The sequence below is a fragment of the Pristis pectinata genome, chromosome 10 (genome assembly GCF_009764475.1).
Source record: "Pristis pectinata isolate sPriPec2 chromosome 10, sPriPec2.1.pri, whole genome shotgun sequence".
Taxonomy (NCBI): domain Eukaryota; kingdom Metazoa; phylum Chordata; class Chondrichthyes; order Rhinopristiformes; family Pristidae; genus Pristis; species Pristis pectinata.
This window is the reverse complement of record NC_067414.1, coordinates 10,214,673-10,226,817: the sequence shown is the minus strand read 5'-3', so window position 1 is coordinate 10,226,817 and position 12,145 is coordinate 10,214,673. Positions and strand designations below refer to the sequence as shown.

Sequence of the window (12,145 nt, the reverse complement as noted above, 5' to 3'; positions counted from 1 at the left end):
AATATTGTTCCATCGAAACTGAAAAACCAAAATATCATGGAGAACCTTGAAACGAAGTTGGACCATTTACAAGTTTCACAAAAACAACAGATGAGAGAATTAATTTTAAAATTTAAAAATCTGTTCCCAGATGTTCCAAACAGAACATCGATAATTACCCATGATGTTGATGTTGGGGATGCAAAACCAATCAAACAACACCCATATCGAATGAATGTGGAAAAAAGTAAACTTGTTGATCAGGAAATAAAATACATGTTGGAAAATGATATTATTAGACATTCTACTTCAAATTGGAGTTCGCCCTGTGTATTGTACCTAAACCTGATGGAACTGTTAGATTTTGCACAGATTACAGGAAAGTGAATGCTGTAACAAAGTCAGATGCTTACCCTATTCCTAGAGTGGATGATTGCATAGACAGAGTGGGAAAGGCAAAATTTCTTACAAAGATTGACCTATTAAAAGGGTACTGGTGTGTTCCATTAACAGATAGAGGAAGGGAAATTTCAGCCTTTGTAACCCCTTCTGGATTGTATGAATATAATGTTTTGCCATTTGGAATGAAAAATACTCCGGCAACATTTCAAAGAATGATTAATTCAGTGATTCATGGGTTAAAACATACAGATGCCTACATTGACGACTTAGTGACTGGGAATGATACTTGGGAAGATCACATCTCTGCGTTAGAAAGGTTGTTTGAAAGACTTTCCAAGGCTAACCTTACAGTTAACTTGGCTAAAAGTGAATTTGGCCATGCCACTGTGACGTATCTTGGTTATGTTGTAGGTCAAGGCAAGCAAGCTCCTGTTCAGGCAAAAGTTCAAGCAATATCTGAGTTCCCTATTCCCACAGGTACGAGGACTGTTAGAAGATTTTTGGGAATGGTTGGATATTATCGAAAATTTTGTAAAAATTTTGCTGATATTGCTCTTCCCCTAACTAATCTTCTGAAGAAGGGAGTAAAGTTTGTTTGGGACAGATTCTTGTCAAGAAGCATTTAAGAAGCTGAAAGCCATTTTATGCTACCATCCTGTGCTCAGAACACCTGACTTTGAAAAGCCATTTTCATTAGCAGTAGATGCCAGTGATGAAGCTGCAGGAGCTGTGTGTTGCAGAAGGGTGACCATGATGATATTGACCATCCTGTAGCTTACTTTTCAAAGAAATTTAATGAGCATCAAAAGAATTATTCCACCATAGAGAAAGAATTACTGTCGCTTGTTTTAGCCTTGCAACATTTCAGTGTGTATGTTTGCACCGCTCAGAAACCATTGACTGTGTATACAGATCATAACCCATTGGTGTTTCTGAGCCGAGTCAAAAACAAGAACAGAAGGCTGTTAAACTGGAGTTTAATTTTGCAAGAGTTTGATCTCATGATAACTCACATTAAAGGCAAAGATAATGTGATTGCTGATTGTCTTTCCCGATGTTAAATGGGAAACATGTATCTGTACTAATCTGATAGTCTGTAGTTGTGTAGCATGATAATTATTAACATTACTAACTGTATGCGCGGTTAAAATTTTCTTGGGAAAATTTTTTTTTAGGTGGGAGGTGTTATGGACTCAGTGAAAGTCCCTTTAAGATAGAGAGTGTGTGTGTATGTGTGTGTGGGGGCGTGCTTACGTCAATAGAAGATAAAGGACGTAATGACGTTGTTGAAGAAGAAGAAGAAGAAGAGAGAGAGAGAAGGGAGAGAGACACCAGCCTGCTTGTTTTCTCTATCGATGGATGAGAAACAATAACTGTGTTTGCCACTGAAATCCATGTATGGAAGTTGGAAGTAATCCGGTGGAGTTCACTTTGTTGCTGACCTGTAGAAGGAAACAGGTATTTGTATGTGGACGACCACGGTTCGGATGCTTTTCGGGGTGAGGAAGTCACTACCGAGTAAACACTGAAGTGTCGTTTGGGTTCCATCGTGGAACATTTGGATTTCGTATGTACTCTCTCTCTATGTTTTTCTACATCTACATCTTATCTTCTGACAACGGTGGTTGTTGAAGAAGCCCTTGCTCATGTTTCACCTTATGGCTTGCGGAACTGAACTTTAAGAACCATTCTGGAACTGGGAGTTTTGGACTTTGTCACACACACACACGAAGAGTTTAGTTTTGGGGTTAACGTTCGAGGTTTAACATTCTTGAATTCTAACATACTAACATTTTTACTTTTATTTTACGTATTATCATAAGTAGTGATTAATAAAATAGTTTTTAACACTGAATCATGCTCAGTGTGTTTCTTTTGTTGCTGGTTCGTGACAATGACATTCCTGTGGGATAATCGAGTCAGGGAAGAAAGACTACTGACAGCCTGAGTTGGAATGGTTGAATGTGAATCTCACACCTGACCATCTGGTGAATGATGTTGTTGGCATTTTTATTTTACAATGAAAATCCAGTTAATCCCATTCCCTGTCCTCTGCTTAATTCCTTTGTGAACCCCATCATTGAGTTGCTTTCACTATCCTTCCAGGAAGTGAAATTCAGATTATATCTGCTGCATGAAAAACCCATTCCTTGTATTGCCTTTACCTCTTTTCCTAATCCCCTGCAAAATGCCTCCTCTGGTTCTCACTTATTCTGTCAATGGGAATTTTACCTTGACTTATTTTGCCTAGAACCTTTACAATTTTGACACAGGCATGGTAGTGTAGTAGTTAGAGCACTGGAAACATGGTGACACTTGCGGGCTGCCCCCAGACCACAACGCAAAAGATGCATTTCACTTGTGTTTTGATGTACATGTGACCAATAAAGATACCTTACTATCAAATCACCTCTGCTCTAAGAACGACTCCACTTTCTCCAATCATATATCAGACTAGTCACAGGACTGAGGGACTTCAGTTCTATCTTTGTAAAGGCCTTTACATCCTTTTGAGAGTGTATCATGCACAATTGGACAATGCTCTAATTGCAGGTGAATTGATAGAGGTTCACTAGAACCTCATGTTCTGTATGCATCAATATACTAACACATAACACTGTATCTGGAGGATTAAATAACTGAAAAAAAGAGCTGAGACTAGCTTCACCATCATTGGCAGTTGCTTAAAATACAAACAAAGCAAAAGAAAAAGTTGAGCAACTAACTTTGTCCTACATTTATTAAAAAAGCACTGTATGTCACATTTCAAATGAGTAGTTTAAAAAGGAACACATTTCTCAAAGCGTACAAACCATGGAATATTATATACTAGCAGCATCCAATGTTAGATTTACTACAACCATGACAGTCTTTGTAACTGACAAGCTACAGACAACACAATTTACAGCAAACTGTTTTTCATAGTGCAGATAAACAAAACTTAAAGTTAACAATTTAAGGTTAAATAATTTTAAATAATTGTTAAATACAAGACACTTTTCATTTAGAGCTTCTGTACAAGATAAACAAATTTGGCATTGTACAAGTGGCTTGCCGACTCACTGTGTACACACTCTTTATAGAATGGTGTACCATTGATCCTAGACAGCCTTAAGTGAACTGTAACAAAAATCAGTGAAGTTGTAGATTTAAGTGAGCCATTCAAAAGGCAAGTGTCCGCTTTAAACATCAGAACACTGCTTGTTTCAGGCACCAATGTTTAGTCCGCAAATGAACATTCCCCTATAGTAATTGTATCTAAACCTGCTCCATCAGACTAGTGCTAAAATTCCAAACAAAGCCCTGCGGTTATCACTAAAGTCTTATTGCTATAACACTGCGACAATGGAAAGAAACTAATTACAAAAAATAGAGCACCTTTTACATTGAAGTTACCATCTCAAGTTTCTATTTTACAATACACGAGGCTGTGAGGCCCTTAGCGAGTTCAACTGCTGAGTTTAACTGGATTTTTGTCAGTGGTGTATTGAGTGAACAGAACCAGACATATATTATACCTACAACACCTATACTTATTTCTGAACAGATTAGTAATACATTCTAGGAGTTAATGAATCTTTCAGCTAGGTCTTTTTGATCATGGTTCCTGTTATCAGTATATCAAGACTTCTTGTCAAATGGTGTTGAAGAACCACTCGGTAAATTTCCGTAACTGTGCGCAGCAGTTTGGGACTCCTCTTGAAGTCGTAGGTTATCATGCCGCAGGTGGTGAACCTCAGCCTGAGCATCGCCTTGTCTTCCTTTTCCTGCCCAGACAATTATTACATGATCAGCACAAGTTACATCCATTGCACACTCTGAGACTTTGGTAAATTACATCTTGCACAATGTGCTGTTTTGCAATTTGTAGTTTCACCAAGTGCTATGATTCATGTCTGCACTTTTGTAATAGATTGTGATGAGGCTTCACTCAAGTAAGTTGGTCACTAAGCTTGGTTAATTAACATGAAATTGAACAGATTTTGCATTTTCTTCAGAAAAAATCAAAATATTCAAATTGCAGAGTGACCACCCTATAATTGTGCAATAGTTTTTGTTGTTTCGTGAAATGTTCTTTCATCAAATATTATATGCCGCACTCCAGATATGATCTCATGGAGATCTGTTACATCTGTAGCTTTGGTGAGGTGAGGCGAGATTTACAACACAATTTTAGCCTCATTAAAAGGAAGCATGGGGTGAAGTAGTGAAGGTTTACCAGCTTGATTGATGAGGAGGTTATCTTATGAGGAAGCACCAAGTTGAATTGGCTTATAGTCTTGTTTAGAAGTGGGAGAGGGCAAATTAATGAAACATAAGGGCTTGACAGGGGAAGATATAAAAACAAGGGGGCATAGTTTCAGGATAAGGAGTTAGTCGCTTACAGCTGCGCTGAAGAGGAATTTCTCTTATGAGGCATTTGTATCTTTGGATTTTTTAAAAATCACAGCGCTGTAAATATCGAGCCTTTACGTATAATAAAAGCTGAGACAGATGGATTTTTCTATTGCAGGACAGACAAAGGTACGATGATCAAGTGGAGTTGAGACCAAAGATCTTATCAACCATAGCCTTACTGTATGATGGGGAAGGTTCAAGGGGCCATATAAACTCCACGTCTGGAGAAAGGACAAAGAGGAAGATTGGGATAAGGTAGGGGAAAGAGAGGATACTTAGGAAAGAACTAGTGGTGTAGGGATTTTTGAAGGATGCATAGGAAGGCAAGGAGAGAAAGAAATGAATGAGGGAGACGGGTGAAAGGATGGAGGGAGGTATGGAAAGGAAGAGTGGGTTTCTAGAGACAAGAAGCTTTATTTTCATTACAACTCGTAAATATTCCAAAAGTTGATGAAAGGAACAAATAGTTAAGAGTCAGTACCTTTCGGAGGTCATCCTGAAGTTGAATGAGAATGGTCTCCAGCTGATTCACTTTCCCAGTAATGGTGTTTGCAGTATTTCCCCTGAATGAAAGCACCAAAGGGTATAAATTATTCTTAAACACTTCACAGACTATCTGTTGATCATTCCAACCTTAGAGAGATATAAAGTGAAATAACACTGGCAGTCAATAATAAACAAAGAATGGGAAATGCAAACAATCTGGGACCATCAGTACCAGGTTAACGATTCAGCTGCAGTCACAGGAATGGTGCGAAAGGTGTGAATAGAAAAGGCCATTATTTGGCCTACTGTAACTCATAGATCTTAAAATACAGCAAAGATTTTTCCCCACTGTCATTGAGAGTCCTGAATGAAATGCTGTTTCCCAGGTGTTAGAAATAATACCTGAGTGGTTTGGCCAGAAAAGCTTCTGTGGGAGGAGGAGAGGGAAAGGGAGGGGGAGAGGGCAGCAAAGGGGGTGCTTTTATTCTGGTCATTCAATTAAAATCTTGTCAATGATAATCTAATAAGGGGATCAAGGGAGCAGCATATATCATTACTGATGATGATCCTTTCAGATCAGTCTAAAAGACCACAGCATCATAAACCAGAATGACTAACCTCTCTTGTATAATAATTCGTTGCATTGCTTGTCGATGTTGCATTGCTTGTCGAAACAGTTAACAATGTGTTTATATAATGTGGTCAGAGAACCAAAGGGCCACAAGTTACATTATTGTCTCCTGAAAGTGCTGATTTAAATACTGATCACACTCTTTGCTAATAACTGAATCTCAAAATAAGTCACCTAGAGATTGAAATTCAAATAAATATTTCTAAAGAATTTCAACGGCTTCTGCTCAGCACGTACAGAAATATCAACAACTGACATGAAGATTATCTGATGTGATTGACTGGATTTGAATCAAGTCATCCTCAACCCTGAGGTACTGCCTAAGAGGAAGAAGGGTCAGTGTTCGTGCTTCTGTTTACATTTATAAATGACACAGAGGATAAGATAACATCCAAGGGGTTGAAACTTCTGGATGATACCAAGTTGGGTGTGGCAGCCAATAATGCTAACTGGTGACTAATATTCCTGGGGTGGAATTTGAACAGGGAAGATGGGAAGAGGTGTCAGATTGAGTTTAACACAGAAGTATGAAGTCACAAATGTAGAAGTAAAAGTACTGGGGATGTGGAGAACCAAGTAAATGGTAACGTGATGAAGGTGAACAAAGAAAAATAAACTAGGATGAGTGGGACATTAGAGCTTCCGTTTGGCGTTTGCAGGCAATCAAAAAAGTAAATAAAATCTTTGGCAGGTGAGCATGGGCTGTAACAAATCAATGCAATTACTTAGTTTTGGTTTCTATATAGCAGACGGGATGTTGAATTATTATGAAGGTTAAATCGTAGAATGCTTATTCCAGTAAAATAAAAACTATTCACTAGTAGAGACAGAAACTTTGTCTGTACCATTATGCTGAAAAAGGCAAGTCCAACCTGCATTCTGTGAATCTATGCATTTTGCTGCTGACTGTAACTAAGTTTAATTACAACATTCTGGAGAGCTGGGAAAGTAATGGTAAGGGGAACTTGTTTGCCTTGCAAGCCGATGCAGGATGAGAGTAGGTAGAGTCTGTTTCATGCACGTCAGGTGGATCACAGAAACATGTGCACTTCAGCCTAGAAACATAAAAATGCCTGTCAATCAGAGGATGCTGTACTGAACATGCCATAAAAGGGGATTTTGCCAAGATACATAAATCAACCTTCTACTCTGGTAGATTGAGCCCAAGAACTGTGATTAAAAAAATTGTTTCCTTAGCCCAATAAGCTTGGGGATGAATATTTAACTTTGTTTGGGAACACAGACTTATCATCACTCACTGAAGTCGTAAAACTCATGTCAATAATAGGAGAAAGAAATAGTTGTTAGAAAAGGGAAAGGACTATTAGAAGATGTTAGATCCTTAAAGGACATTGGTGATTTTTTTTTAAAAAGGGGCATTGAGTTATTAAAGGAGAAGAAATGAAAGACTATTGGTTCTTGAGTACAGTAAAACTGATAATCCATAAAGTTTGGGACTGGGAGATTTTCTGAACTATTGCATGTTACTTCAATGAATAGTCCAACACAGTTTAAACTCACTTCTTATAAAAATGCTACAATAATACATTTTCCATCGAGCTCAGTAAGTTTAAAGGGAGCATGGGAAACAGCATCAGGCGAGTTTCAAGGGAGTGCAGGAACCCTGAGCCCAGTGTGCTGAGGTGAGACAGATGCTGAACCATTGGTTTTGTTGATAAAGGATCCAATCTTTCCTCCTGGTGGTAGGTTTGGAAGGGGTGGTGAGACAAATCCTCATTATCCTGCTCACCAAGTGCAAAATTTATTAAACTGTTGGCTCCCACTGAAGGAAGCCTAAGGTAAGAGAATGGCAAATTGTCAATTTTTTTTAAAAATTCCATTTTCTTCTCAAGATGAGACAGTTCTGGCAAGAATGCATTGATTGAACATTCCTAATTGCACTCAGATCTTCAGAGAGATTATCTTTTGTGTAAACCATCCCAGTTTTGTGGATTCTAGCATGGCTGAGGTCAATGCAGCAACCACAGCCGGGGCAGGAGATGCCCAACGGTTGTTAGTGAGGAGGGTGAGGGTTACTCAGGACTTGTTTCATTGTCCCTCCTGAATGATGAATTCAAAGGCTGCAGTGGGGCCAAGACAGGTCAGGTATAGTGGCTGATTTTTGGATTTGTCACACAGTGAAGCTCACTGTGATTTGGGGAACCTGGGGATGCTGTTCCCTGCGGCAGACAGCAGGAAGAACTGTCTGTAGTTACCATATTCAGAATTGTCCTTCTTGAAAATGATCATGACTATGGTGGCTCTGTGATCTCTGATACATCCTCTTTTTCCTAGATGTCAGTGATGTGACTGAGGTTCTTCACTGTTGAGATACTGTCTGTTCCTGTGGCCTTGTTATTTTTTTAGTTGGGATATGGCCTTTTCGATAACTTGTTGGCCAGAAGTGACAGCAAGGCTGAACTGAACCAGGTTGGTGTAGCGTGAAGTCAAGGATGCTCATATTCAAGGACAGAGTTGATGTTTAGGAGGACTTCGAAATGTACCTTCCAGCAGGATTTGATGTTTTCCTCCCTACCACTTCTGTTCCTGGCTCAGAACAGGAAGGGGCATTTGATGTTTGGCCATAGATTGCTTTCACATCACTGAAGAACCTGCACATGTTATGGCTGTTGGAGTTCCTGAGCATCCTTGGTTTTCTCCAGCCACCACCTGTTCTTTAGGTTCCAGGTTTTTTTGCTGGACTTACCTTCGGTTAACTGTAGAGCTGCTCTTTTATCCCCTTGAGGAACAGTGTAACTTCCATTCTAGGAACACCTTAAATTTCTGGCTAATTAACTCCTCAATCACCTGGTTGTTCTTGGTAGAGAAGCAAGAGTCTCTTTACAGGTGCTAGTTCTGGGGAACTTCATGGCAGCCATGGACACTTTACAGCTCCTGTAGTCTGAGAGTTGACAGGTTATCTGGAAGATGTTCTCTGAGAAGAGTGACCTTTGTGTGGGCCTTGAGAGCTTGGACATTGATTTCCTTGCAGTAACTCTTGTAAAGTCTTTTCAGAAGACACTTAGAGACATTCCCATGGTATAGTCTGGAGTTGTGTATAACCACACCAGACGTGGGTGTGCAGGTGGGAGAAGGAAAGGGATGCAACTTATTTCCCATCTTGAAGAACATCAGCAAGCCACTTGCGTTTGTATAACCTAGAAGCTTCAATGAATACTCTTATTTTCTTTATGCAGTTATCATTTAATGATTTCTTCACATCATTAACATTGTTAGATGTTCTACGTTAGATTAGCTACTTCAGATAGGCTTAGGCATAGAATTCTTTAAAAAAGTAATTTTAAAATAAGTACAAATTTAGTTTTTTCCTCTTTAAAAGCTGAAATAGTATATTTTTACTACCCCTTCATATAGAATGTCGTATAATTAAAATGGTCATCATTTATTAGCTAAGATCTCTCCGGGTGGTGGGTAGAGTGCATTCCTGAGATTATTGAATAAAACCATTGCAAATAATTTCCAGGAGGACAAAAAACAATTTACCAACGGAACACTGCTTTTTTATAAAACTTTTAACATGTTGTTGCTATTTGGAGCAAACTCATCTTAAACAAGCTGCTAATGAGAACAGATGGCAACACTTTTACTTCACTTGGGAGTTTAAGAGGAATCACATTACACGAGACAAATGTAAAGTCATCAATTTCACAGATCCTGCTGGCAGGATGCAGAATTTAAAAGTTCCCAATCAATCCTGTTTAATCCGTATTTATTTATAGTGAGTGGAACGTTCCATGTACTGCTGTGTCAGCAAGACTGATGCAAAAGCCTGCCGCCCATAAATGTATAGACAGAGATGAAGTCCCACACAGCTAGTTGCACACAGAGACAATTATGCATAGACTTGCAGAGAAACGTAAGCAGGCACGTTTAGTTTGACAAAGCCAGAGTCTTGCACATGCAATCACGGTCTCATGTAGACACATACCTGTATACACAATCAAACACAGCCATCTATCCATATACGCACAGGTAATCTCATCTGCACACAGAGACATTCATGCTTGCACAGGCCATCTCAGACACACTCATGAATGCGCAGTGTCACACTGCCAACCATATACAAGTACACAGATAATGCAGTCTCACACAGGGACATTCTGGATTGAAATAATTTAGCTTAACCTATTCTGTTGACTTTATAAATTACTGTTACATTAATACACTTACATTCCACAAGGCTTGCAGCTGCAATATGGGTGATGTAAAAAATGCAAAACTCTGAGTCAAAGGAAACAATTTTCTTGTGAAAAGAATAAAAATATCTGCATTCATCTATGCATCAAAGGTCAGTGGAAGCATCTTATATCCTCTGCTTCTACACTTAAAATTTGGATTTTTTTTTAGTGAGGCCCCTTTGTGTTAACCATTGCTACCCATGTCACAGGTGACATTCAAAGTTCTCCACTGTTGGGTGTTCAAGCTTTGAGCATCTGATTATTTTATCTCCTGCCACCAAATTGATTAGGAGAAACACTTTACAAAATTCCAAATAAAAATAGCAGTTTAAACATTGTGTAATAATACTGAAGTTATTACTACCTCCTTTACATGCCCTCCAACGACCTTTGGCTCTACTCATGCCATTCATCTACACTTTCATTACCTGTGCACTTGACCCTTTGGTTACGTACACCAGGGGTCATCTGAAACTCTTCTGCCCATGCCCTAATAGGACAAGTCTTAAGACTATAAGACCATAAGACACAGGAGCAGAATTAGGCCATTCTGCCCATCGAGTCTGCTCCGCCATTCGATCATGGCTGATTTATTTTTCCCTCGCAACCCCATTCTCCTGCCTTCTCCCTGTAACCCTTGACACCCTTACTAATCAAGAACCTATCAACCTCCGCTTTAAATATACTCAATCACTTGGCCTCCCCAGCCATCTGTGGCAATGAATTCCACAGATTCGCCACCATCTGGCTCAAGAAATTCCTCTTCATCTCTGTTCTAAAGGGACATCCTTCTATTCTGAGACTGTGCCCTCTGGTCCTAGACTCTCCCACTACTGGAAACATCCTCTCCACATCCACTCTATCCAGGCCTTTCAATATTTGGTAGGTTTCAATGAGATCCCTCCCCATCCTTCTAAACTCCATCGAGTACAGGCCCAGAGCCATCAACTGCTCCTCATATGTTAACCCTTTCATACCCAGGATCATTCTTGTAAACCTCCTCTGGACCCTCTCCAATGCCAGCACATCCTTCCTTAGATATGGGGCCCAAAACTGCTCACAATACTCCAAATGTGGTCTGACCAACACCTTATAAAGTCACAGCATTACATCCTTGCTTTTATATTCTAGTCCTCTCAAAATGAATGCTAACATTGCATTTGCGTTCCTTACTACTGACTGCAAATTAACCTTTAGGGAATCCTGCACTAGGACTCCCAAGTCCCTTTGCACCTCCGATTTCTGAATTCTCTCCCCGTTTAGAAAATAGCCTATGCCTTTATTCCTTCTACCAAAGTGCATCACCGTATACTTCCCTACGCTGTATTCCACCTGCCACTTCTTTGCCCATTCTCCCAACCTATCCAAGTCCTTCTGCAGACTCCTTGTTTCCTCAACACTACCCACCCCTCCAACTATCTTTGTATCATCCGCAAACTTGGTCACAAAGCCATAAATTCCATCATCCAGATCATTAACATATAACGTGAAAAGTAGCGGACCCAACACTGACCCCTGTGGAACACCACTAGTCACTGGCAGCCAACAAGAAAAGGTCCCCTTTATATCCACTCTTTGCCTTCTGCCAGTCAGCCAATCTTCTATCCATGCTAGTACCTTCTCTGTAATACCATGGGTTCTTATATTTAGCAGCCTCACGTGCGGCACCTTGTCAAAGGCCTTTTGAAAGTCCAAGTAAACAACATCCACTGACTCTCCTTTGTCTATCCTGCCTGTTACTTCCTCAAAGAATTCCAACAGATGTGTCAGGCAAGATCTCCCCTTAAGGAAACCATGCTGACCGGCCTATTGTATAATGTGCTTCTAAGTACCCCGAAACCTCATCCTTAATAATGTACTCCTACATTTTACCAACCACTGAGGTCAGGCTAACTGGCCGTAATTTCCTGTCTTTTGCCTCCCTCGCTTCTTAAAGAGTGGAGTGACATTTGCGATTTTCCAGTCCTCCTGAACCATTCCTGACTCTAGTGATTCTTGAAAGATCACTGCTAATGCCTCCACAATCTCTTCAGCTACCTCTTTCAGAACC

At 39.8% G+C, this 12,145-nt stretch overlaps 1 protein-coding gene and 1 long non-coding RNA gene across 2 annotated transcripts in view; one reads left to right on the top strand and one right to left on the bottom strand.

The window, feature by feature from the left end:
• The first annotated feature begins 1,224 nt into the window (after positions 1-1,224).
• Positions 1,225-12,145, top strand: part of LOC127574917 (uncharacterized) — a 792,285-nt gene continuing 781,364 nt past the window's right edge. Inside the window, exon 1 of the long non-coding RNA XR_007956973.1 lies at positions 1,225-1,563. This is a non-coding gene — a long non-coding RNA (uncharacterized LOC127574917). The remainder of the gene's footprint in view (positions 1,564-12,145) is intronic.
• Positions 3,113-12,145, bottom strand: part of LOC127574891 (signal-induced proliferation-associated 1-like protein 2) — a 441,777-nt gene continuing 432,744 nt past the window's right edge. Inside the window, 4 exon segments of the mRNA XM_052024377.1 lie at positions 3,113-4,059; positions 4,062-4,130; positions 4,133-4,148; positions 5,261-5,342. Of these exon segments, the coding sequence (XP_051880337.1) occupies positions 4,016-4,059; positions 4,062-4,130; positions 4,133-4,148; positions 5,261-5,342 (211 nt within the window). The 3' untranslated portion in view covers positions 3,113-4,015.